This window comes from Carex rostrata, chromosome 17 (genome assembly GCF_964058835.1).
Source record: "Carex rostrata chromosome 17, lpCarRost1.2, whole genome shotgun sequence".
NCBI classification, from domain to species: Eukaryota; Viridiplantae; Streptophyta; class Magnoliopsida; order Poales; family Cyperaceae; genus Carex; species Carex rostrata.
The window spans coordinates 3,908,147-3,935,888 of record NC_135934.1 but is presented as its reverse complement, the minus strand read 5'-3'; the positions used below and the strand labels follow the sequence as shown (position 1 = coordinate 3,935,888).

At 40.0% G+C, this 27,742-nt stretch overlaps 1 protein-coding gene across 1 annotated transcript; it reads right to left on the bottom strand.

Annotated features, from left to right (window-relative positions):
- Positions 1 to 258: 258 nt before the first annotated feature.
- LOC144568534 (uncharacterized) lies at positions 259 to 25,616 on the bottom strand. The gene is made up of 16 exons (XM_078318897.1): positions 25,482 to 25,616; positions 23,984 to 24,541; positions 22,605 to 23,729; positions 21,580 to 21,904; positions 21,029 to 21,284; positions 20,708 to 20,924; positions 19,627 to 19,988; positions 18,971 to 19,507; positions 12,629 to 13,805; positions 11,916 to 12,269; positions 11,301 to 11,538; positions 2,640 to 5,125; positions 2,260 to 2,399; positions 1,112 to 1,394; positions 875 to 1,014; positions 259 to 697 (listed from the first exon to the last, which is right to left on the bottom strand). Exons 1-16 carry the CDS (start codon positions 25,545 to 25,547, stop codon positions 433 to 435), a joined length of 8,529 nt encoding a protein of 2,842 aa, XP_078175023.1. The 5' UTR covers positions 25,548 to 25,616; the 3' UTR covers positions 259 to 432.
- Positions 25,617 to 27,742: the final 2,126 nt, after the last annotated feature.

Genomic DNA, 27,742 nt, shown 5'->3' with positions numbered 1-27,742 from the left:
CGAATAAACTATTTAATGTCTTCGACAAATACACTCCTACGAATAATAGCTTATTCTGGGAAAATGTTATGAGCTAGCGCTGCGTTAAAATTGGCAATTATATGCTTAGCATGGTATTGAGTTTGAAAATTTCGACCAAGGCATTTTATGCTTTATGCTCTTTTTGGTATTTATTGTAACGAACATAATTATGTAACTCTGTAAGCACCAGTAGAGTTATTCCTGAAAATCAGATCACAATTCATAACAATCGACCGGTTTGACAAAAATTAGGTAACTTGAAAATATCCTCAAAATAGCATCACAGAGAATGTCATTTACATCACCAAAATGGGAGGTAATAATTAAAACCTAAGCTTCTATAGAGAGCCATGCAATAGAGTTTTTTTTAAACAAAAACAAAAACAAAAAAATAAAAATAAAAACTAGCCCTTAGTTCTTTTTCCCTCTCTTCTTGGACTTCTTGTTTTTTTTGCCTTTTGATTTGTTTATGTTGGACTTGCTAGAAGATCCCGGACCGGTTTTGGCAACAACATTTTCTTCCACTTTGTTTTCGACAGATCTTTTTTCTGAAGCCTCTTTGTTATCAGAGAATTTTTTTTCATGAGCACTCCATAGTGTGTCGATGATTAGTTTCAATTTTATTTCTCCATGTGGCCATCGAGAATATAGATCCTCCAAAGTAGGGCCATCACCTCTGTAATACAAATTATAAATAGCACAAAAGAAAAACGACATGCTTAGATTCGTGTACATATTTTATATCCTATAGCTGCAAGATCTGAATCAGACAGGCAATATATTACATGCATAGGTAACTGGAATCGATTACAAGAGTAAAAATGATGCTAGAGCTGATCCAAAGAAATCTTACCTAGCAAGTAAGTTTGAAAAAGAATTGTAGACGCTTTTCATTTCTTCAATTAGATGCTCATCAAAACTTCTCAAAGATTCTTTTTCATCTAACAACGAAAGGGCAGCCACGAGAGGATTGGCAATGCTTTTCAAATCATCCTTCATAACATAAGAGAAATAGTAATTAAAAAGATGTATATTGCCCTAATATTTGTACTTCAATAAATAACAAAATAGTGCTGTGTTAATTATGTACCTTCTGATAACTTCTCTGCTGGAATGCTTCAAGCTCTTCCCAGAAATGTTCTGTGGGAGTATCCATTACTAGCTCCTTTTCTTTAACCTCTTTCTTCACTACAACGGTGGGAGCCACAATCTTTCTGTCTTCCAATGCTGCATCTTTTGCATCTCTCTCTGAGGCCTCTTTACTTGTTTTTTCGGAAACAAGTGTATCTATGATCAAATTCAATTTTGCCTCACCATCTTGCCAATAGGAATAAAGAGCCTCCAGGCTTGGAGAAGAGTACTTTTCCTTAGCCCTGACAACCAAACAAGGAAACATAGTAAAAAACCATTTGAATTGGAAATTTCTCAGAGATAATTTGGGTGTATTATCCCGTGGGTAAGAATCATTTTCAATTCCGCTTGGACATCCAAAGAGGTGGTTTCACGTGGGAACAGAGAATTAGTTAATATGTCATTTGAGAATAGACCACCACAAAGTTTGGGGAGTTATCCACATTTCTCTCTGAACACGCAATCAATCATTTTTTTTGTGGTTGACTTCAAAAATTGTTGATCTGTGGACATGCAAAAGAAAAATGATTTATCTAAATAAAGACTAATTGTAGCAGGATTAAGATGGTACAATATACCCTTCATCATTAGGCTCTTTGGTTTGAATTGAAAAATCCATGCTTTGGATTTTGCTTAGAGTCAATAGCACCCAAAATATATAAGGTCGGTAAACCATCAATAGCAAACTGTTCTCTCAAAATCAATAGAAACTAGTTATTTCCGCTACAGAGCCACTTTTGCAAACAAAAGAAAAAAAAATCTGGAAGGGAGCATGTTTGCTTACCAACCGGAGATAAGGGTCATTTCCAGAAAGGGGTAATGACTTGTTCCTTCAAAATTTATTATACCTACTACTCTATTTTATTTGCAGAAAATGCCTTTGCTTGATAGGATACTCTTCTTCTTAAAAAGGTTAAAGACTTGAAAGCGAAAGTATCAATGCACTATAACTGTGTTTCCAGTTTCTACACCTATATTGTAGATTCGTTGTGACCCACAAGAACAATATTGGGAAATCATAAAATTATACAGGATAAGAAAAAAGTGAAACAATAAGTGAATTCACAAAAGTAAAATAAAGTGAAACATGGAAATTGGCATCCTTACGGGAAATTAATCTTCTCAAAATGGTCATAAACACTGCGTGCTTCTTCAACAAGTTGATCATAGAAACCCATGGGAGGTTTATTTTCCTGAAACCATGAGAGCAGTACACCAAGAACATCTATGGTACCTGCGATGTCTTTCTACAAAACAAAAAAAAAAAAGGTAGAGAAGTCGTTAGCCTCTGTGCAAGTCCAAGTGCGATCTGCAAATTTAATAGAGCTCAGCTCATGATAGGTACAAACAAGAGGCACAATACCAAAACCATAACATGCAGGGATGGAGCCTGGAGTGATATGGTACAGTACCACGTACCTTGTTGTAACGAGTGCACCAGTCTTCAAAATAATAGAATAAAAGTATCAGTAATACAACTGTTTTACCTTTTCACACTGTCGGAATGCTTGAAGCACTTTCACAAGTTTCTCTTCCGCATTGCCCTGTCCGTCTTGTGTACCTTCAGTTACATCTGCTACTGCAGTGGTAGATGGAAGATTAGTACAACTCACCACAGATGGTGTAACATCAGGGCCGGTACTTCTTGGAAAGAGAACTGACATGACATGGTCTTTGTTCCTCATCTCGTCACAGCAAAAAGAAAAGAAATTGGATGGAGGAAACACAAATTTATCCTTCTTTGTGCTGATAAAGACCAAAGGATCTCCAACAGATGCAAAAGCATTCGCAAAAGCAATGAGACTGAGATGCCTCTTCCTGCTGTTTCTGGCTTGGTTGAGCTTGCTAGAAAATTGCCCTGGTAAATCACGTGATATGTCATTACAGCTCGACAGAAACTTGCCAGCGCTATGAATATCCAAACTCTTGTTCGTGTTCAGATATGGCATGTGCAGAATGATAGCTAATCTCAGCACCATTTGACGGTAAAAGTTTCCTGGAAGGGAGCAGGAGTTTATCCATTCACACATCTCCCTATTGTTATAAAGAAGCTTTTTAACAGAATATACAATAAATTCAAACAAGCTAGGTAAATTAGATGGTTTCCCAGCTCCTCGAACCATTTGATCTAATGATGAATCCAGAAAATTCTTACAACCTCTTAACTTCATGATCTCAGCAAGTACAGATCGTGTGGTAATCATGTAACCAGCAGATCCAAGGCAAGATGAGGCAAAGAAGGTAAGGAGTTCTAGAAGGTACAGGTAACAATGTGGAGACATGTAGTCAGATTCCAACCTCCAGTCCACATTGAATGTCGCTTGAAGTGATTTTTGGAAGTTTATGACCATGGATATCCTTTCAAAACCACTATTGAAGAAAACTCCCAGAGAACCAAAAAACTCCCGCCATTCTGGCATATTTTCTGTACATTGCATGATTTTTGCAAACTGAATTGCAGGTAATTTTCCACTCAAGAGAAGAATCATGGACAATTTTCCTAACTGCCCATAGGTGAACTTGCCACTTATACGGCTCAGAAATCGGTCAACTGACTCATCAACCAACTCAGCAGCAGCTGGGCAATCAATGATAGGTAGAGCACCCTGTGTAGCTCTGTTCTTTGAGTCCCACGGAAAGATTGCATCCCAAAACCATTTCTCAACTGATAACATATAGCCCTGGAAATTGATATTGTTATCTTTATAGCTTGAGGTTTCTTGAAGAGATTTTATAATTTCGTACACTGAAAGAGAAATCCTTCCTCTGGTTTCGGAAGATAATGTTTGCTTGCTAAAGGACCTAAGAAGATAATCCAATTTTTCCACAACGGCTTTACCAACATTGAAAATCTCACTCTTCCAATAACTTGCAGCAGATGAAGTGTATTTCTCACTCGTCATCAAATTATATCTGCCACTGCTTGACTTCTTCAACGAGGCTCTTACCCCACCACCAATCCACCAGGCATTAGGATTTAGAACACAGTATTCACCACAGTTATCCTCTTTTCTCACTCCCAGATAATCATGGCACAACTCCTCAAATAATGATGAGCTAACCTCTGTAGCAGATTCCCGACATTGAACCCAGATGTGAATTAATGTATTCAAGGATACCCTCCCTTGAGCCATCATTTCATGAAACCACTTTTCCAAATCCAAGGCAGGCTCTGAATCAAACAAATAACCAGAGTTCTCTTGAGCCAGATGAAGGTCAAGTAGGGAGCGCAAGGACAGGAAAGTTAATCGAGTGTTTTTCTGCATCTGAGCTTCATGTAACATCTTCGACAATTTCGAAAAAGTTTTAGGCTTTTCATCCCAAATGTACAACTCAGAACAAACTGAATTGTAGAAACAATTTGACACCTTCTTAGCCAGACCTTTCGCCTTTGTGAAGTGAGCCTCACTCTTTGGAAAAGATTTTGGAGGCCACCCTTTGCTTCCATGCGACCAAAGTGATTTCATGATCACATCTAAGATAACCAGTTGGGTTGCCTTTTCAAATGAACCAGCCTTTTCCCAAACATCTGCCTCCAATAAAAGATCTTCTTTGAATTGTGCAAGTCCAGCAGCCTCAACAAAGTTACCAGCTTCCAACTCAAGAGTCAACAGTTCATCAAGAAACTTTTTTGCCATTAGAAATCTACGAATCTCTTCCATTGATTTGAATGCCTTCACGAAATGCATCATGTTCTTAAAATCTTCACGTTGAAAGTAGTGATTCGCACAATTCGTTATGTAATCATTTCTGATAGCTTCTAAATTATCTGTACTTTGTGATTCTTGAAGCTGCCATTTATCCAAATAGATCAAGCCTGCATGAAAGAGGTCTCCTTTTAAGCAAGCATATGTACACTTCGAGAAGCAATTTGCTTGGAAGTACAAATCTGCAGCTTTTGGCCAACACTTTATCATTTCAAAGCAGTCAGCAGCATCCTCAAGCCTGCCGCATTTTTCCAAGTAAATTGTACCTGACAAAATAAAAGCAAGATACAGTAAGATAACTGCAAAATCTGATTAGGATCAAGGTCACTAAGCCTAAGCATCAAGAAAAGTACCAAACCAAACTGATGTCATATAATTGTTAAAAGAATGATAAAATGCTCCTAAGCTCCACCCCAACCCCCCCCCCCCCCCCGCCCTTCCATACAAATTTTGTTGAGATTTATGTATGTTTATCGCATTATAGAAATTATAGGAAAATGTAATGCCTATATAGGCCCAAGGGAACAAAGGAATCAATACAATTCATTTTTTGAACCATTTCTTTTTGGTATCAGACCTAGGTTTAACCTCTTTTTCTATTTTTCTTCTTTTTTTTCCGAATTTACTGTAGCGCTACAGTAGCCGCTCGCGCAATGTAGCAGAGAGACCAGCCACCACCAGTTCCGCTGCCTCCCTGCGTCTCCAACCGCCGTCGCCGGCCCAGATTGGGTCGCCTCCGCCCAGGCAGTGGGGTTGCCGCCTCTGATTGGGTCTGATCGGCCCAGCCGCTACTGGCATGCCTTAGGTCCGATCTGACCTAGATCCGCCCAGAGCTGGCCGTCTGCCTCCTAGCCGGTCCGCTCCACCACCTAGCTGCTCCGGTCCGCCTTCTCTCTCTTCGCCCTGCCTTTCTCTATCTCAGGTCGAGCACTGTAGCTCCGCCTCTCTCCGATCAGCCACCTTCTCTCTTTTCCTTTCTTTCTTTTGAGGCTGTTTTTCTTCTTTTCAGCCACCTTCTAGCCCTTCCAGCCTCTAAAAAGGTAGTTCTTTGCTTGATTTGGCTGGCGTGGGGGGCCTACACCCCACGATACCCGAGATCGGGTTTGGGCTCGTATCTTGATGAGGTAGATCAAGATCGGGTTAAGAAAGAGAAGAAGAAAGGGGGAGATGTTTTAGATCCGTCTTGAGAGTTCAAGATCGGGTCTTTACGAGTGATCGGATCAAGAAAGGGAAGGAAGTCACGTGTGATCTGTGTGATCGAGACTTGGATCCTTTGAGAGATGTCAAGTGAGAGTTCGGAAGGTAAAGGGGCTTTAGAATGCCTGACGGGTGTTGATCCGGAAGTTCTAAAGGTGTTGATTGGTCTCATACAGGGAGCCAGTGTCCAGACTAGTACCTTGGCACGTGATCCACCGCAGGTGAAGTTTGATCTCCAAACTGTGGAGCTTAACCTTGATGGACCGGCCTCATATCTGAGTTGGTCGCGTCGAATCGAGACTGCTCTAGAAGGGAGGAAGCTCAAGAGGTATCTGACAGAGAATGAGCCAGTGAGTGCTACTGCTCAAGTTGAGGAGTGGAGGACCACACATGCTCTGATCTACACCTGGTTGCTCAACTCGATGAAACAATCGATCGCCTCTTCAGTAGATGGCATTCGACTTGTGAAGGACATCTGGGCAAAGCTGAAGAGGACCTATGGTGGGACTGAGAACCACATGAGGGTGTTCCAGATCCAGCAAGAGGTATTGGCTGTGGTGCAGGGTGATAGATCGATTCAGGATTACTCCTTGAATATGGAAAAGCTATGGGTAGAGCTTGATCACTTCTCATAGGGGTTGTGCTGTAGTGATCCAAGCTGCAAGAAGGAGGAGTTCATTCAACATATGAGGACTATGCAATTCCTGGCTCAGCTGAACTCGGCTTTTGATCAGAGGAGATCAGTTCTCCTAGCTCAAACGGAGATCCCTTCGTTGGATGATTGCTGCGATGATGCAGGAGGAGAGTCGCATGGTGATACATGCTGAGCCGAGTGGACCTCCAAGTGCACGATCAGCTTTGGCTGCCTCGAGCTCAGGTATGACAGGTGCCAAGGGGGAGACTCGTAGGTGTTACAACTGCGGGGAAACAGGTCATCTGATCAAGGCTTGTCCTAAGCCACCAAGGGAGAGAGATGCAGGTGGTAGAGGACAGTTTGCGAACCGTGGACGCGGCCGTGTGGGCCGAAGAGGTGGAAGAGGAGGCAACCGGGCAAATCTAATGGTTGCAGAGGAAGAGGAACCTATTGTGGGGTTATCTGAGGAGGATCTGATCATGGAGATAGTCAGGAGAAGGCAGAAAGGAGCAAGTGAGGAGAAGAGTGCAGTCGATGATGCATCCACCACGGGTAACTTTGCTTCTGTTGCTTACTCAGCCACAAGTACTTGTGATACTCTTGCTCTTCACTCTATATCCACCACTAGATCACCAGATTGGATAGTCGATTCTGGTGCATCTCACCATGTGACTGGTGCTGCTAAGGAGTTCTCTTCCTATACTCACCTAGCGGTTCCAGAGAGCATCCAGACAGGCAATGGTACGGCCCAGCCGGTGGTTGGTAAGGGTACAGTGAAATGTACCAACACTTTGACTTTGTCTAATGTTTTGCAAGCTCCTTCTTTTCCTGTGAATCTTCTATCTATAAGTGTCATTATCTCCGAGAGAAGGGGACGGGCAAGGAACTTGGGACTGGCACACTGCATAAAGGCCTGTGGTACATGGATAAAGAGGGTATGGGCTCGGCCCTCTCATCCATTGTTGAGAGAAGTGTGGAATACCTACTGTTGCTCCATCATAGGCGATTGGGTCACTCTTCATTTCCAGTTTTGAGTAGGTTGTATCAGCCTTTATTTGAAAAGGCAAACAAGGAAAAATTAGTGTGTGATGCGTGTGAGTTACGCAAGCATACCAGAAGCTCTTATGCTAGCTTTGGGAGTAGGAGGTCTTGTAGTTTTGATTTGATTTATTCGGATGTATGGGGACTTTGTCCTACAACTACCTTGAATGGATTTAGATACTTTCTATCTTTTATTGATTGTTTTTCTCGTTTAACTTGGCTTTACTTGATGAAAAATAAGAGTGATGTGCTTGCTTGCTTTAAAAATTTCCACAAGATGATTCAGACTCAATACGGTGCAGTTGTGAAGGTATTGAGGTCTGACAACGGGACATAGTACACTAATAAGGCGTTTGGGGAATACTTGTCATCTCAGGGAATACAGCATCAGACCACGTGTCCGTACACACCAGAGCAGAATGGGGTGGCGGAACGGAAGAACAGGCATCTCCTTGAGGTAACTCGGAGTATGATGATTTCGATGAAAGTCCCAAAGTACTTGTGGGGGCAAGCAGTTCTGACAGCAGCATATTTGATCAACAGGATGCCCTCACGGGTATTGGATTGGAGATCTCCAATTGATATGCTGACAGGTAAGAATGGAGATATTATTCCTCTCAAAATTTTTGGGTGTCTGTGTTTTGTACATGACAACAGACCCAATGTGGGAAAACTTGATCCAGGGGCTATGAGGTGTATCTTTGTGGGGTACTCAGCCACTCAAAAGGGGTATGCGTGCTGGAGCCCAGTTAAGAGACGAATGTTTGTGAGTATGGATGTTACTTTTCACGAGCTCGAACCATACTACTCCTCAGAAGCAAAATCACCATTCGAAGACTCGCTCGATAAAGGAGGTATGGGGCAAGAGGGGGAGAGTAGTGGTGATGGTGAGAGGAGGACGGTGAGTGTGGGTGGTATTGAGCCGGAAAAGGAGAAGTCGGCTGTGGTTGAGCCAGAAAAGGAGAATTCGGCTAGAATTGAGACAGAAGTTGAGAGGATTGAGCCCGAGGGTGGTAGAACTCAAGCTCAGGGGGAGTGGAGATATGGTGAAATGTATGTGAGGAGAAAGAACCAGAATGAAGGAACCGTGCTTACAGTGCCACCTGTACCAAGTCCCTTGTTCCTGCCTACTCCGACTCTTGAGACACTTTCACCATCCACCTCAGACCCATAATACACAGGTGATATGATTCTTCTCTACTCCTCTCATTCCTCTATCGGTAAGGAGGACTCCTCGCGAGAATACAGGCATTCCTTCTGACCGATATGGTTTTCCACATGACATTGCCAGATTTGTCTTTTACTCACACATATCACCTGTACATGGAGCATTCATTGCATCATTAGACATTGTCTCTATCCCTAAGTGTTGGCAGGTTGCTAAAGGAGATCTGAAGTGGAAAACAGCCATGCTAGAAGAACTCAGTGCCCTTTGCAAGAACAAAACCTGGGAACTAGTGTCACTACCATCAGGCAAGAAGGCTGTTGGATGCAAGTGGGTCTTCACAGTAAAGCAGAATTCAGCTACAAGGCTTGGTTGGTAGCAAAGGGGTACAGTCAGACCTATGACATTGACTATGATGAGACCTTTGCACCAGTGGCGAAGATAAGCACAGTGAGGACACTGATTTCCATGGTAGTGAATGGTGGATGGCAATTACACCAACTCGATGTGAATAATGCATTTCTTCATGGTGATTTGTTGGAGGAGGTGTACATGGAGGTTCCACCAGAGTTTGGCACAAACCAGATAGTGGGTAAGGTGTGCAGACTAAAGAAAGTCACTCTACGGGTTGAAGTAGTCCCCTCGGGTCTGGTTTGATAGGTTCAGGAAAGCTATGGTAGGCATGGGCTATCAGCAAATCAATGCTGATCACACGGTGTTTACTCGACAACATGGTGGTCACATTACTATGCTGGTTGTGTATGTCGATGATATGATCATTACTGGGGATGATGAGGGGGAGATTGCACAGTTGAAAGCAAGATTGGAGAAGGAATTCGAGGTGAAGGATCTGTGACAGGTTAGATACTTTCTTGGGATTGAGGTGGCTCATGAAGCAGGAGGGATTGTTCTATCTTAAAGAAAGTATGTCCTAGACTTGCTCACTAAGACAGGCATGTTGGGGTGCAAGCCTACAGTGTCTCCAAATGATGTAAAGGCCAAGATGAGTGCAGAGGCAGGAGAACAGTTTGATTGTGAGAGGTACCAGAAACTGGTAAGCAGGTTGATCTATTTGGGTCACACTCGTCCTGATATCTCATTTGCAGTGAGTGTGGTGAGCCGTTACATGCATGACCCTAGGAAGGACCATATGGACGCAATGTATCACATTCTGAGGTACCTGAAGAGTGCACCAGGGAAGGACCTATTTTTCAAAAAGAATGGGCACATGAATATTGAGGGTTATTGTGACTCTGACTGGGCTAGTTGCCAAGATGACAGGAGATCCACATCTGGCTACTGTATGTTTGTAGAGGGCAACTTGATCTCCTGGGAGAGCAAGAAGCAGCCAGTTGTTTCGAGATCGACGACAGAAGCCGAGTACAGGGCTATGGCATTATGAGTTGCCGAGATGCTATGGTTGAAAAGGTTACTGGAAGATCTTAAGGTGAAGCACGAAGGAAAAATGAAATTGTGGTACGATAGCAAGTTAGCAATTAGCATTGCCAACAATCCTGTGCAGCATGACAGAACCAAGCATGTGGAGATAAATAGATTCTTCATAAAGGAAAAACTGGAAATTGGGCTATTGGAGCTGAGTTATATAGCTACTAGAGACCAAGTAGCTGACTGCCTCACTAAAGGACTTAGCTCAATAGATCTAGTTAGGTTATGTGACAAGATGGGCTTGATGGATATTTTTTGCCCATCTTGAGGGGGAGTGTTGAGATTTATGTATGTTTATCACATTATAGAAGTTATAGGAAAATGTAATGCCTATATAGACTCAAGGGAACAAAGAAATCAATACAATTAATTTTTTGAACCATTTTCTTTTAATTTCACTTACCATCATGTACTGTGGGTCCTCATCCAACATTGGTGAGGAATATTGAAATGTGGGGACGGTCAAAAGATGGGAAACCGGTTATTTTTTCTAAACAGTATATGTTCATTAGTATCCATGGTGAGACAGTAAGAGAGAATGGGCGCTAATTGACGCATTCTTTTTCAAAAAAGAAATTAAAATATGCTTAATCAAATTTTCTAAACTGACCTCCAATTCTTTCCAAAAAAAAAAACCCAGAGAAAGCAATGACTTTCTGTATATAATGATCCCGTAGTTAAAATCCTGCCACTGGCCCCGACTTAATATTAAAACTTAAAAATGTTTTTCCTCCAGCCGTTTGACTTTGTTCATTAAGAACTTCTTTGGCTCTCGAGTCAGATATGCTTTTTAGGAATTCCTTGTTGAAGCAGATATTTGAAAATTTAATACTAGTTAGAACTCCTACAAAAAGTGCCAACACTAAATAAGAAAAAAAAACAATCTTAAACAACATTGTATCAATGACCATATGAAGTATAAAACAAGACAAAACATCGAAAGAGCTAATATCATTACCTGCTTTTGCATAATTCCCAAGTTTGATATAACAGGCAGCAGCTTTGTCATACTTTTGTATTGTTTCATACAAGTCTGCTGCTTTTTGTAGGGCACTATTAGCCTTTTCCGAGTTTGTGAAAATGTGACGCTCAGCCCTCTCAAATAGTCCTGCTGCTCTTGCCCAAGTTTCATTGTACGCATCTCCAGCTTTCTCAAAGCACATCCTTGCCATCTCAAATTGTCTTTCATTGAAAAGCTACAGATAAAGGAAAACAGTTTTGCAAATAAGAAGTCTGATAGAGTACTTCAAAGTGATCTATACTCTAGGGGAATACAAGAAACAATTTTGACCAAAAGTTTAGTTCGTCACTACAAAATTAATGAAAAACAAGCCTTCAAATCAATTTGGATCTAAGCAAAATAAGTAGCAATATGACATCACTCTCCTTAAGCATCATTAGTGAATTCTAATCGACTAATAGTAAGAAAGAGACGATCAACTATATTATACTTCCATTTCGATACCCAAACAGAGATATATAGAAACAGTTGTTAAATTTTTCAATCTTGAATTATTTATCAATCATTTGACTTGCTTTCATTGACATAAACCAAGCAATAAAATAACCCTACCTTAATGCCACGGACCCGCCATTCATCTGGAGTGCTTGCTGTCCGCATGGCCTCAACAAAATTCATATCCAACTGAGTTCCTTGCACAAGGCACAGCCTCTTCCAATAATCAAACATAGGTTTACCAAATTCCATTGAATTCTCACAAATCCACAACCTTTGTTTTGTTCGAGTTATGGCCACATACAACTGCTTCAGCTCTGAACAAAGAAGATAGTGGCTGGCAACGTCAAACCTAGGATATGCTCTTGTCATGGACGGATCCAATATATCTTCATTTTCCAAATACCCGTAGAGAACTCTCCACTTGTTCTCCATGGGTGATGAACCAAAGAAGTTGTACAACAGGACATCCTGTAGATATAACAAAATGCATAAGAAAATGTTGAACTATAAGCCTTTTTTTAGTAAATCAGGCAACTGCAATAATTAAATGTCCTTAGATCCATACTCTTATAAATTTATTCAGTGCTCAAGTCATATGAAAATAAAAACTTCTAATTTGGAGATCCATAGATTTTAATATGAAGAAATTCCAAGGTTTTGCTATCCACGTATATGATCAGAAATGAAATTTCAGAACTTAATTAGAAGAGTAATATAAATGTTAAAAGAATGATCAATTTCCAAGGAAAGAGAAAATAATTAGTTACTAAAAAATTTGCAAATTAATTAACTATAAATAAGAGAGAAGGAATACATTTTCTTAATACCTGGAATTCGAGGCCTTTGCAATCAATTATTGTCAACACAAGCGCTCGTTTACCAACAATCTCTAGAACTTCCCTCTTGGCAGAGTCGTCACGTACTAATATGACTTGTTCTGCCCCAAATTCAGCTGTCCTTCTACCGAAGCTCTTACTTTCCCCAAAGATTTTAGTGATTGCATTTTCACCATCCCCAGATTCTAGAAGCACTGGGGCATCCCCATAAATTAGGCTGGTTTCGGGATTCAGTTTATCTACAGAAAATGGGAAAAAGTAGTACAACAGATCTATGACACTTTGTGCCAATTTCAAGACCCCAATATGAGTACGAAAATTCTCACACAGCTGAAACATGTCAGACAAACGGGTCTCCTTCTCTTTTCCCTTCAATTTAGACCGAAATTCCTTGTAGAAGAGAGATCTGATGTCTTCAAACCGAAAATCAATCCCTCTTGCTATGGTCTGTGCTGTGTCCCCAGCAAAAACGAATCCATCTCGGAAATTATTACAAATGTACTTGAGCAGTGCTATCTGACTGACTGTCAAGTCCTGCACTTCATCAATATATATAAAATCGACCTTGCAACTCAAGTAACCAGCAGTGTTGAGACGGTCATGCAGGTCGTTGACAAAATCTGACAAATCGAACTCTCTGGCAGCTCGTTTTTTCCTCTCGTATTCCAGAAAAATGCCATATACTCTCTCCCTAATTTCACTGCTCAGTGAAGAGATTTTCTTTTCAGAAAGTAATACATACTGCTCCCTCCCAATGGCACCCTCAATAGAACCAAATTCACCTTTGATATGTGAAATGATTTGCGTAAACACAGTTGAGGCATCCAGATTTTTTGTCAGCTGCTCATTAAAACGAGGCCAGTAGGAACCATAAAACTTATCAAAATCGACCTCCTTTGATTGAATCAAGGACTGTAGGGTGTGGGACTTTGAAACTCCCTGTTCCATTGATACTCCCCAGTCAGAGTAGAATTTATTAAAAAAAGAAGATCCAATTGTTCCATCCAGCATCATAAGGAACTTCCGAAATGTTATAATTAAAGGGTAATGGTCCCGAGTTAAAGCATTGAACTGATCGGGGATATCAGCAAATTCATCTAATTTATCAATGACATCATGCATGGTGACAAGATCTGTAGGACCTGAAAGCTCACCAAAGTTGGCGAATCTAAAAATGAAAAAAAGAAAAGAGTTAAACATGTAATCTATTAAAGACTTCTCTCTCATGCATAGCAAACAAGATTAAGCACAATTATAGAAAGAATGCTGAAACAATATATCTATGTGAAGATTAAAAGAAGAATGCATACTTGAAGAATTTACTCACTGATAAACTTTACCATACACCGCCTAAGAAATATATTAGATGTTGAGATTTATTGTATGTTTTCGGTATTTTGGGTTTTATAGGGTTCTTTTGGTAAAAAAGATTATAGAAAAGTTTAGGAACTTGAATGAAAGATGTAACGCCTATATAGGCTTGTATGAGAACAAAGGAAAATACAATTCATTTTTCCCTAGAAATCAACTTGGTATCAGAGCTGACCTAACCCGGATCGCTACAGTACCGCGCCGCTACAGTATCTGATCGCTACAGTACCGGGTCGCTACAGTACCGCACCGCTCGGTGCTCTCTTCTTCTAAAGTCGGCCGGCCACCAAAGGTAGCTTCTTTGTGTTGATTTGGCCGGCGTGGGGGGCCTCTACCCCACGATACCCGAGAAGCGGGTTTGGATTGAGATTTGATCGGGCTTTGAACTCGAATCTTGATGAGATAGATCAAGATCGGGTCAAGGAGAAGAAGAAGAGGGGGAGATAATGTGGATCTCGTCTTGAGGGATCAAGATCGGGTCAAGAAAAAGAAGAAGAAAGGGGGAGATAATATGGATCTCGATCTTAACAGTGTAAGATCGGGTCTAAGAGAGTAATAGGAGGGATTCGGACTCGGATCAATGTCAGAGGAGGAGACTGGCAATGCGTTTGCGAAGGCTTGTGCGAAGCTGCCACCTATCGACATGAGACTCGAAGGGCCAGCTACGTACTTGACTGAGGAGGAGAGCCGGATTAGGCTACAGGCTGGGGCAGCAGGACTTCCAGGGGTGAAGTCAGCACTAGCGGTCTCCAACTCAAGTCACATAGGTAACACAGGGTTTAGAGGCGAGCCTCGACGGTGTTACAGATGCGGTGAGGTAGGTCACCTGAAGCAGGCTTGCCCTAAACCACCAAAGGAGAGAGATACAGGTAGGAGGGGGCAGTCTGAGAACTGTGAACGCGGCCGTGAGGGCCGAAGAGGTGAAAGAGGAGGCAACCGGGCAAATCTGATGGTTGCAAATGAAACGAAAGAAGCTATTGTGGGGTTATCCGAGGAGGATCTGATTTTGGAGATAGTCAGGAGGAGGCAGAAAGGAGCAAGTGAGGGGAAGAGTGTGGTCGCTGACACACTTGCTCTTGCCTCTAAACCCACTACTAGATTACCAGATTGGATAGTAGACTCTGGTGCATCTCGCCATGTGACTGGTGCTGTTAAGGAGTTTTCTTCCTATACTCACCTAGCAGTCCCAGATAGCATTCAGATAGCCAATGGTACTGTCCGGCCCGTGGTTGGTAAGGGTACTGTGAGATGTACCGATTCAGTGACTCTGACAAATGTGTTGCATGCTCCTTCTTTTCCCGTAAACCTGGTGTCCATTAGTGCTATTATTCGTGAGCAGAAATGCATTGTGACCTTTGATATTCCAAAGATGGTCTTTCAGGAGTAGGGGATAGGTCGAATACTTGGAACTGACACATGGCGTGATGGGTTGTGGTACATGGATAGAAAAGGTATGGACACAGCGCTGGCATCTGTGGTCGATAGAGTGGAGGCAGGAGGATCTGGGGTGAGTATGGAGGATGAGTTGCTTCTGATTCATCGACGGATGGGGCACTCTTCCTTCAGCCTACTGGAACATTTGTATCCATCAAAGTATGAGAAAGCTGACAAACAGAAACTTGTGTGTGATGGATGTGAGTTTGGGAAGCACACAAGGAGTTCGTATGCAAGCTCAGGAAGTAGGAGTTCTCATGCCTTTGATCTGGTACACTCGGATGTGTGGGGGCCTTGCTCAACAACTTCGATAAATGGGTATAGATTTTTTGTGACTTTCATCGATTGTTATTCTCGTGTCACATGGTTGTACTTGATGAAAAACAAGAATGATGTACTTGCTTGCTTCAAGGATTTCCATAAGGCGGCTCAGACTCAGTTCGGTGCTGTGGTGAAGGCACTGAGATCCGATAATGGGACCGAATATACAAACAAGGCATTCGAGGAGTATTTGTCAGTTCATGGGATACATCATCAGACCACGTGCCCTTACACACCAGCACAAAATGGAGTGGCCGAGAGGAAGAATAGACACTTGTTGGAGGTAGCCCGGTGCATGATGACCTCCATGAATGTTCCGAAACATTTGTGGGGACAAGCAGTCATGACAGCCGCACAATTGATCAACAGAATGCCATCTAGAGTGTTGGACTGGCAGACTCCGTGTGTGATGTTGAAAGGAGATAATGGGGGTATTATTTCTCCAAAGGTATTTGGCTGTGTGTGCTTTGTGAAAGACAACAGACCAACAGTGGGAAAGTTGGATCCCAGAGCAGTGAAATGCATCTTTGTGGGTTACTCTGGTACTCAAAAGGGTTATGTGTGCTGGAGTCCAGTAGAGAGGAGATTGTTTGTGAGTATGGATGTTACATTTCGTGAGCTCGAACCTTACTACTCCTCAGAGACTACATCACCCTTTGGAGACTCGCTCGATACAAGAGGTATGAGGCGAGAGGGGGAGAGTAGTAGTGATGGTGAGAGGAGGATGGTGAGTGTGAGTGGTATTCCTTGCCCACTGATGGATTCGACTAGGATTGAGCCGGAAAAGCAGGATTCGGCTAGGGTTGAGTCGGAAAATGAGGATTCAGCCAGGGTTGAGCCGCAAAGGGAGGATTCGGCTATGGGTGAGCCGGAAGTTGAGAGAAATGAGCCCGAAGGTGGTAGCACTCAGGCTCAAGGGGAGTCGAGATACCGTGAGGTGTATGTGAGGAGAAATAAGCAGAGTTAGGGAGTCGTGCCTACAGTGCCACCTGTGCCAAGTCCCTTGTCCATGCCTACTTCGACTCCTGCGGCACTTACACCATCCACCTCAGATTCAGAGTACTCAGGTGATATAATTCCTCTTGATTCTCCTCCCACTCCCATGTCATTGAGACGGACCTCTCGGTCCAATGCGGGACATCCTCCTGATCGCTATGGTTTTCCACATGACATTGCCCAGTTTCTCTCTTACTCTAGCATATCACCAGCACATGGAGCATTTATTGCATCGTTGGACTCTGTTATTTTACCCAAGTGTTGGCAAGTTGCTAAGGAGGATCCAAAGTGGAAAGCAGCCATGCTAGAAGAGCTCGAGGCTCTCGCTAAGAACAAAACCTGGAAGCTTGTGTCACTACCACCAGACAAGAAGGCAGTTGGATGCAAGTGGGTATTTACTGTGAAGCAAAGCCCAGAGGGTCGTGTTGAGCGTTACAAGGCCCGATTGGTGGCGAAGGGGTACAGTCAGACTTATGGTATCGACTATGATGAGACCTTTGCACCCGTGGCGAAGATGAGCACAGTACGGACACTTGTTTCCTTAGCAGCGAATGGGGGGTGGAAGTTGCACCAGCTCGATGTGAAGAATGCCTTCCTTCACGGTGATTTGTTGGAGGAGGTATACATGGAGGTCCCACCGGGTTTTGGCACAAAACAAACGGAGGGTAAGGTGTGCAGGCTCAAGAAATCTCTTTATGGGCTGAAGCAGTCCCCTCGGGCCTGGTTTGATAGATTCAGGATGGCTATGGTAGGCATGGGCTATCAGCAAATCAATGCCGACCACACGGTGTTCTTTCGACAACATGGTGGTCACATTACTATGCTGGCTGTGTATGTCGACGATATGATCATTACCGGGGATGATGAGGGGGAGATTGCACAATTGAAGACAAAATTGGGGAAGGAATTCGAGGTAAAAGATCTGGAACAACTTAGGTACTTCCTTGGGATTGAGGTGGCTCGCGGAGTAGAGGGGATTGTTCTATCTCAAAGGAAGTATGTCCTGGACTTGCTCAGTGAGACAGGCATGTTAGGGTGCAGGCCTGCAGTTTCTCCAATTGATGTGAAGGCCGAGATGAGTGCAGAGGCAGGAGAACAGGTTGATCGTGAAAGGTACCAGAGACTGGTAGGCAGATTGATCTATTTGGGTCACACTCATCCTGATATCTCATTTGCAGTAAGCGTGGTGAGCCGCTACATGCATAACCCTAGGAAGGGCCATATGGACGCAGTGTATCATATCCTAAAGTACCTGAAGAGTGCACCGGGGAAGGGCTTGATCTTCAGGCAGAATGGGCACATGAACATTGAGGGTTATTGTGACTCTGACTGGGCTAGTTGCCAAGATGACAGGAGGTCCACATCTGGCTACTGCATGTTTGTAGGGGGCAACCTGGTCTCCTGGAGGAGCAAGAAGCAGCCGGTTGTTGCGAGATCGACGGCAGAAGCTGAGTACAGGGCTATGGCATTGGGAGTTGCCGAGATGCTGTGGCTGAAGAGGTTACTGGAAGATCTCAAGGTAAATCACGGAGCCAAAATGAAGTTGTGGTGTGATAGCAAATCAGCGATCAGCATTGCCAACAATCCTGTGCAGCATGACAGAACCAAGTATGTGGAGATCGATAGGTTCTTCATAAAGGAAAAGCTGGAAAGTGGACTATTGGAGCTGAGCCATGTAGCTACGGGAGATCAAGTAGCTGACTGCCTCACCAAAGGACTTAGCTCGATAGATCTAGCTAGGTTATGTGACAAGATGGGCTTGATGGATATCTTTTGCCCATCTTGAGGGGGAGTGTTGAGATTTATTGTATGTTTTCGGTATTTTGGGTTTTATAGGGTTCTTTTGGTAAAAAGGATTATAGAAAAGTTTAGGGACTTGAATGAAAGATGTAACGCCTATATAGGCTTGTATGAGAACAAAGGAAAATACAATTCATTTTTTCCTAGAAATCAACTTTAGACAAATGAGCATTTCAAACTAACTCAACAAATATGATGAAATTAGAAAAGTTCAAGTTAGACATCATACACCATCTAAGTATTCAGTTCAGTAGTTGCTATCTAATCAAATGGAGGATCTTTCAAATAACTGCATCCCAATAAGTTATTTTAATATAATAATTTTAATTTAATTAAACTTAACCAACATCAAGCTTATTATAAGCGCAATGATTATACAACTTGGAAGAAGAGAACAAAGAGTAACTATACCTTACAAGCCTATTAACTTGGCCACGTATAGCGGAGCAAAGCTTTGGGCTAACAGTGAGAAAAAGTTGTTTTATGAAACCAACTTCAGTGCTCTCCTCAATCTGCTCATTTTCATGGGCCCTCTCAACAACCCCAGAAGGCCCCTCATCTGAAGAGCCCATTCCATGTGATGCAACAAAAAATTGCTGCTCCATTCGAACCAACTTGGTTGTGAGAACTGTTGTCTTCCCTGTTCCAGACCTTCCCAATATAAAAGAACTATTAGGAAATCGGATTATCTCCATCTCCTGGTCATTCAGCTCAAACGGGATATCAATATCTGAACCATCACGTGCCATGAGTAAATGTTTAACCACACCAGACGATAAAGCATAGAATCTCATCAAAACAAGACTCTCGTTGACTTTGGAATCTTCTAGAAAACTTGAATTGGTATCAAAATGATCTTGGTCCTCTCCTGTGATCTCATGTTGATTGTTCTTTCTGTATTGAGCTATCTCATGCCCATCTGTCCACATCATTGGAACTTCAATCGTCCTGATCAGATTGAAAAATGATAAACACAGAAATTGCATATACAATACAAATACAGAATAATTAAAGAAAAATTTAACAGAAAATACAAAAACTTAGAGAGCTTGGGAATTGGAACAAACGCCTCAAGGAAAATGGTTTTGCACCGTTCCATGTAAGCATCAGTGTACATTGAAAAGATATAATCCATGCGCTTCAGTAATCCTTCAACATCGGCAAGTGGAACGAGGTTCCACAACTTAATGATCTGAGTACATACTTGTTGATCCTTGTGCAAGTCAATACTCCACACAAGGCAATGCTCAGCCACTACGTAAACTTTAGCAAGAGGGAAAGGACGATCTGCCATGTTGAGGTTCCTCCTCTTAGATCTCCAACCACCAGCAAGTCTCAACAACATTTGAATCAAACTCATTCTGGTCATTCTGGTGGTTTTCGACCTTAACTTCGCAAAAGATCTTAAGAACTCGTCACTAAAAACGAGCTGCATGATAAAGAAAAAAATTATTTTTTCAGGTAAATAAAGACTAGGGGATTAAATTGGTAGTATTTGTGCAATTAAGGTCCAAAGACAGGATAGATGTTGTAAAACAGAAAGCAAACCCTACTATGCAAGGGGATTTCATTTTTCTAAATAAAATTAGGGCACTATGATATCAGGGGCAGAACCAGAATACTTTTGTACCAGAAGGCTACAGTTTGACAAAAGAGGAAAATAAATTTCATAGATAGGAAACCAAGTTTATTTTTTCATCTGTAATCCATACAGATGCACAGTAAAGAGACGACATAGCACTTACATGGAATCATTTTCACCATGTTTACAAGGAAAATGCTAATGTCACCCATATATGAACAGTTCGACAAAACAATCAATAAATTTAATTAAAGTGGTGCGAACTTCTATGCATGTTGAGACTAAACATGGATCTAAATATTTATATAGCAAATATATATCTATATTAACCCAAAGATTAATTGAGGTTTTGACATATGAGTATATGATGTTTATGTTGAGATTTATGTATGTTTATGCATTATATAGAACTATAGGGTCCTTTTGGTAAGATAGGAATTATAGAAGAGTTTAGGGACTCGAATGAAATTGTAACACCAATATAGGCCCAAAGGAACAAAGGAATCAATACAATTCATTTTTGAACCATTATTCTTTTGTTTAAATGCAGTCTTTTTATTCCATACCTTCCACCTTGTTGAGCTAAACAGGACAGAATTTGGGTTCAACAAATCCGCAAGTTGGTCCAGCTCATTTTTGACATTTAAAATCAAATTTGTCAAGTCCTCAGCATCCTTTGCATCAAACAAATGTCCCCTCTGTTTTGCATCAGATACAATCTCTGACCATACGGTCTCACTATTCGACATTGTAGTTGCACTTCCTACTATCCAGAGGCAATGTCTACACATATGTAATTCAAAAGGGAAAAAAACTAAGCAGTATGCTACTGTGAATGCTTTTTCCTGCAAAACTTAATGGAAACTAAATTCAGTAAGAAATAGTACCGTGCTCTTGTAACGGCAACATTAGTTCTCTGATTATCATACAGAAAACCAACACTTCCTTTAGTGTTGCATCGGACCATTGAAAGTATTATAACATCGTCTTCTTGTCCTTGGAAGCCATCAATCGACTTCACTCGTACTTCAAATCCTTCATGATTATCATACCTCCGACCAATTTTTTCTTTAATTGTTCTAACTTGTGCAGCATATGGAGAAATTATACCAATTGTAAGCTTTCCTTTCATTCTCTTCCAACCTACATGCATCAACAAATTAAATATTTCAGAAAGTCGGAACATAACTATCCATTAAACAAAAGGAAAGAAATCTACCTCAGAGAAATTTTAGAAAAAACTAATCTAATATAGTTTAAATTACAAGATAGAAATGAGGAAGATCACTGTAGCCAGGGTGAAACAAAATACAATGAACTTTAGGATTTATTTGGAAAGACAAATTTTCTAGAATACACAAAATCACACTTCGAGCAACAAGTAAATAATTAATACATAATTTATTGCAGTAGTTGATTTGATAACAAAGCAACGTACTTTCGTATAAGTTTTTGACCAAGTGCACAATAACAGCAACTTCAACCCAATTTAGCCAGCTTTTCCCCACTTCATCATTTTCTTCTCTTCCATCAGCAATATGTACAAAAGCATAGCTTCCGTATTTGAAATCCATGTAATTGTTGTTGTATCCTTCTTTCAAAACATTTGGGCCATTCAAAATATGGCCATCATAAAACCTGTTATTTGGAAAGAGGCTTATGGAAGGGTGCATGCGGTATTGAATGTTTAGGAGGTGTTTTTCATGCTGGAGCGATACCAGCCTCTCAAAAAGGCTCCTTCCAAATCCAGCTGTTTTACTAACCTACAAATGAGAAAACAGAAAAATCATAGTTAATGTCTAAAAAATATAGTAATTAGAGAGAGAGAAGGGCAATGTGATGCCACTTGTGTACACCTCATTTCTAGAATACTATAGAGATATCATTTCACTGAAACAAGAAATTACTAAACTGATGAATTAGTCCATGGATATAACAGTAACCAATAATCTGGTATTTCAATACAAGCCAGGGAGAACATATCTCCCTTGAAAAATTATCATATCCAACCATATTCAAAGAACCACTAACTCAATGCAAATTATGCCAATAATACAAAATGTCACCAGGATGGTGCCAAAGATGCAATACTCTGGGTTGACTAAAAAACAGCACTGGTATAGTTAACAGGTAAAACGAAAGATAAATGCCACAAAATATACATCCAGTGCTTACTTCTGGGTGATATAAAATAACCTCTGAATAATCATCAGTACCATTATTTGTATTACAGCACATAATGTCTTTTCTTTACCCTTTTAAACACTTTTAGGTGTTTCCTGTTTTAGGAGGAAATTATTTCTAAATTAGGACTAAACTTGTGATGTGAGGTTTGACTAACCATTCAACCATAAAATCAATAAAAAATCATGCCACTTAAAAATAATCTATATATACATCATCTGCATAAATTGGAATCCATTGTTCATCAATAAATGCACAAGCTAAGAACAAAAAAAATACCTTGCTATGAACAAGTGCTGGAAGTTGGCATTCATCACCCACTAAAAGTGCATGCTTCACATGATTTAGCCTTAAGGGAATTACTGATTCACATTCCTTTAGCTGGGCCGCTTCATCAATAACTACCACATCAAAACAACCCGTTTGTTCACTATGAAGCGAGAAAGAACTCGAGGCAGTACAGAACACAAGGGTTGCATTTTGAAGACAGAAGCCTTTGGTACAACCTTTGAGAGATGATAAAGAGAGTGTAAGATTCTCGTGCAGGTCCCTTAATTGTTTGAGACACTCTTCTCGGGCATCAAATAATTTCCCCCGTGTGGAAAATATACATACTGGAGTCCCAAAAGTCTGCTTTAGTTGCTCCTCTGTTATAACACTGCTTGATAGCATACTACCGAGTTCTCTAAGCAAATCCGTTAGTGAGACAATGCGCGTGCAATTTTCAGAAGAGAGAAACCGTCTCGGCAGGTGAACAAACATTGTTCGAAAGCAACTGGTGAGATATTCTTGAAGCTCTTTAAATTGCTGTCTCAGATAATCCCCAAAGCCCAAGCTATCTTGGTTATCTTTTTTGCATTTTGCCGCGTACACATCATACATGTTAACGCAATCCTCAAGAAAATTAATCATTGAAGCCACTCCACGTCTCCAATTGTTCTTTGGTAAAAAGCAATTCTCAAGCCGATCAATGCGGCAGTCTAGAAAAACATCCTCTAGATCACCAACAATGTCCATGCGCCCCTTGTTACCAAACAATACAACATCTGCTAGAGAGAGGGGGGGCCCAATTGAATCACCATTATCCCCATCAAAATTCTTGAGCAATTGAATCAGCCGGGAGCAAACTCCCAAAACGGCAACATTAGTGGGGGCGCATGTGAGTGTTCGGATTTTTAACTGCTTGAGGGACCAAAGAATTGAACCAGTAGTTTTCGTCTTTCCAGTGCCAGGTGGACCCCACACAAGGTTTATAGAACTTAATTTGTTGCATCGGACATCTGAGATGGTAGATTTGACCGCCTCTAGTTGTGACAGATTGAGGTCAATTGGCAGTAGCTGCTCTAGAAGCCTAGTCATTTCTGGGTTGTTCTGTTCAAGGGTGCTGCCATATAAACTTTCTTCCTGCATATTATAGATAAAAAAAAGAAAGTGTCAGAGTAGCATTCAAGAAATTGTGCTTAAACTAATAATTACTCGAGTAGAGATATAGTCTGCCATACAGTCTACATACTATCAGTCACTACATGTATAAAGGTAATAGGCACACACACTTGTACAAAATTAAAGTCAGTATTATGGTTTTCTCTAACTAACAATGTGAATTTCCAAATGAAAATATAATACCACTCATTACTATGCAAAACAAAGAAGCATACCATTTGATTTCTGGAAAGAACTTTCTTGAGAAGTGTGAAATTTGGGTCAACCCCGTCGGAGTGTAGTGCTTTCCAAATACGGGAATTTGTTATGGTACTTGTCAAGTAGAGAGCAAAGGTGCATCTCTCTATCTCATCATCTGAAGTCATCGTGGGGGACACATTCATAGTAAACCGCTTCACCTTAACTTTATCTTTATCTAACTCAACCTCCACTACCTTCTTTACTATGGCCAAACAATAACTGACACCATATCGGAACAGGTCATCAATGGACTCCGGTTTCAAGCTTGACAATATAAAAACATCACCATTCTTTGGTTCATACTTGTCAGTTGACCCAGTTTCACCAGCAAACCCGTCTGCAAGGATATCCATGTTAAAACCCAGTCCGAGTTTGGTATTATGCAATGCTATGTCATGTATTTTGGCACAAGGGACCTCGGAGATCGTTTCCAGACCAGAAAATAACTCTGCCCGAGTTTCTTCAATAAGAGGAAGAGTATATGATTCTAAATACTCGTTGGTGGACTGAAACTCATCTGGAATTTTCTGGACCTGGATAATAAGAAAAGAAAAAGAACACTCATGATTTATATCCTGACACAGACCTGCCAAATATCTATGCATGCATAACTTATAGAATGGACCTGTACATAATGACATTTTTAAATAGGAATATTATACTTAAAAATAGCATTGACGCTGTGTCTACTACAGTCTTATTTTTATTTTTTTTCAAAAGGCCGTAGGCAGAGGTACAAATTTCTGGAGCATTACATGTAAATTTTCTTTTTAGGAAAACCGCTACTCCCTACCACCATTCTGCTATCCTGAGTACAAAAGCTTCTATGACCAGTCTAGAGAATAGGATATGTATATCCTGTGAAATCAGCTCCTGCTATTCTTCCTGTTTTTGCCATTTCATCTTGGCTCCTACTACAGTCTTATGTTGCTTGGCTTTGTCTCAATCATCAGTATACTTCTGATTTTCCATTTTTATCAAATTTTTCCATGGTTGACATTTTCAAACCTCATGTATAGCTACTAAAAGTCTAATCACTCAGGCATGAATAATCTATACCATCTATAACTCTATACATTTTGTAATTTCATATATGTACTGGTATTGATCTTAATATAACCATAATAACTAAAGAAATATGCATCTTGTTTATGAAATCAAACCAAATGTTAAAAGAGGTTTAATTATAAATGTACTTTTTTTTGCAACTTATGTTTCAAAATGTGCATTTTCCCAAAATAAACAAAATGACATGGAACTTATTTCAAAATCCTCTAAATCCCCTTGTCCAACGCAACTGTCTTGATATGGAATGTGCTAAAATGTATTGCAAATTTTCAATTTATGCTGGATATTGTAGCATTTCTTAAATTTATTGCAAATATTTAAATAAGAATCAAAGTAGGCTTCCCGCACACTTCAGAATTTATTGCAAATGTTATCAGATTCTCAACATTCAAAAAGAAAAATTACCTGATCTTTGTAAAGGTTTTGGTTGCATATGTCTTCAATTTTCCAAGAAAGAATTATTTCATCCATGAATGCGCTTAGTTGAGAAATGATCAAACAAAACAAACAAGGGAACAAAGCGTTTGAGGTGCTATCACACACAGTAGCATGCCACTTCAATTTTCGCCTTTCTTTTTTCTTCTCTGCGAAGAAAAGGTTAATTGTTTCTTTCTTCTTTGTTTTAAAGGTTAATTGTTTCTTCTCGGAGAAGCAAAGCTGATGAAAAGAGATGACGCATTTAGGAGGGGAATCTTTAAAGTGAACCTCAAACCGCAATTAGTTTTCTCTTTTGAAATGTACTATGTTCTTTTCGATTTTTTTATTAATCGAAAATAAAATAAAATAAAATATAGCGAATGTAGATTGTTTTGCTGAAAAATTGAAATACAGAAAAAAATTATCATGTGACAGTACAAAATTTTTTGTCTTGACCCGCTAATCTAAATCATTAATCCGGCTAATTAGAAAAAAAAAAGTATTAGACGGGATAAATTATCCGTATAGCACTGTAGCAATATATATATATACAGGAGGGTTCAAATGCCTCCATTTTTTGTGCCTCCATCATGCCTCCATTTTTAAAAACTTTAATCACTCAAAATTTAAATCTTAAAATTCAAAATAAAACCGTTGAATATGAACTATATCATTTTATCTATGCACATGTAAAAAATTATGGCATTTTAACTTTGTTTTGATTGTCATCTTGAGCTTATAAAAATGTATACAAATGTGGATAATTTTTAGACGTTGATTTTTCAACTTATTGATTCATATAAAAGCAAAATCAAAATGTAATAATTTTTTATGGACACATAGAGAAAATAACATAGATCACATCTAACGGTTTTATTTTGACGTTTAAGTTTTAAACTTTGAGTTATTTAAGTTTTTAAAAATGGCGGCATGATGGAGGCACAAAAAATGGAGGCATTTGAACCCTCCTCATATATATATATATATATATATATAGTGACTAATATGCTTTCGGTAGCACTTCAGTCGAAGTGCTACCGGTCCAAATTCTAAAAAATTATATTCGAAACTTCAAACTATATAGCTCAGTAAATTCGTTATATATTGAACTCGTAGAGTACCAATTTTTACTATTTTTAGAATTTTTTACTATTTTTTATGATTTATGAAAGATGGCTAAAAATTGCCTAAAATAGTGGCAATTTTCTTTTATTTTTAGACTATTTTTGCCATCTTTCATAAATCATAAAAAATAGTAAAAAAAAATTTCAAAAATAGTAAAAATTGGTATTCTACAAGTTCAATATATAACGAATTTACTGAGTTATTTAGTTCAAAGTTTCAAATGCAATTTTTTGGAATTTGGACCGGTAGCACTTTCGTATAAGAGAATTAAAAAAAAAAGCTAAAAAATTTTAAAAAAAAATACAGTAACAGACAAGATGTTTTATTCCGTCCAACTATAGTGTCGGATGGAATAAACCATTCTGTTTTTCCTATATTTTGATTTTTCAGCAAAACAATCTCCTTTCATGATTTTATTTTATTTTATTTTCGATTAATAAACAAATCGGCTAGGTCTTTCTATTGCTTTTTGGTATGCATTAACTTTCTCTTAGTAAAAAATACTTTATTTTTTTATTTTTTCCAGTTTCCTTTTTGATGCATCTAAAAAAAATTGTTGAGACCTTATGTAACACCCGGTAATATATATAAATTAATTTAAAATTATTATGGACTTCTTTATAATTTTTAGAATTAAAAGGTTATTTGCATAAAAATGTTAAATTAATAATAGAAATAGCCAACGTGTCATTAGAGTCACGTGACTCCCATGCATAGACCGAATTTTTTATTAATAGAAATAAAATAAAAAAATATCGAAATTCAATAGCATGTTGATTATTTTCGAAAAATAGGTAGGATGGGTTATGTTAACCCGTCCCACCGGACGGGTCTAATTAACCCGTCCCGATTCCCTCCTTAATCACTTAACTTAATTAAATTCATTCGCGCAAAAAAAGAAAAAAAAACCCGGACGGTACTACACAACCCGTCCCGGGTCAAAAAAAAAAAATTGTCGGACGGGTTAAGTAAGCCCGTCCCCTACCGATATTTCCCCTTCCCCTACACTCGGTCGCTCGCTCTCTTCTTCAAATATTTCAGCTTTGAACCGTCCAGGATCAAAAAAAAAAAAAAAAAATCCGGACGGGTTAAGTAACCCCGTCCAGAATTTCAAAGATTTTTTT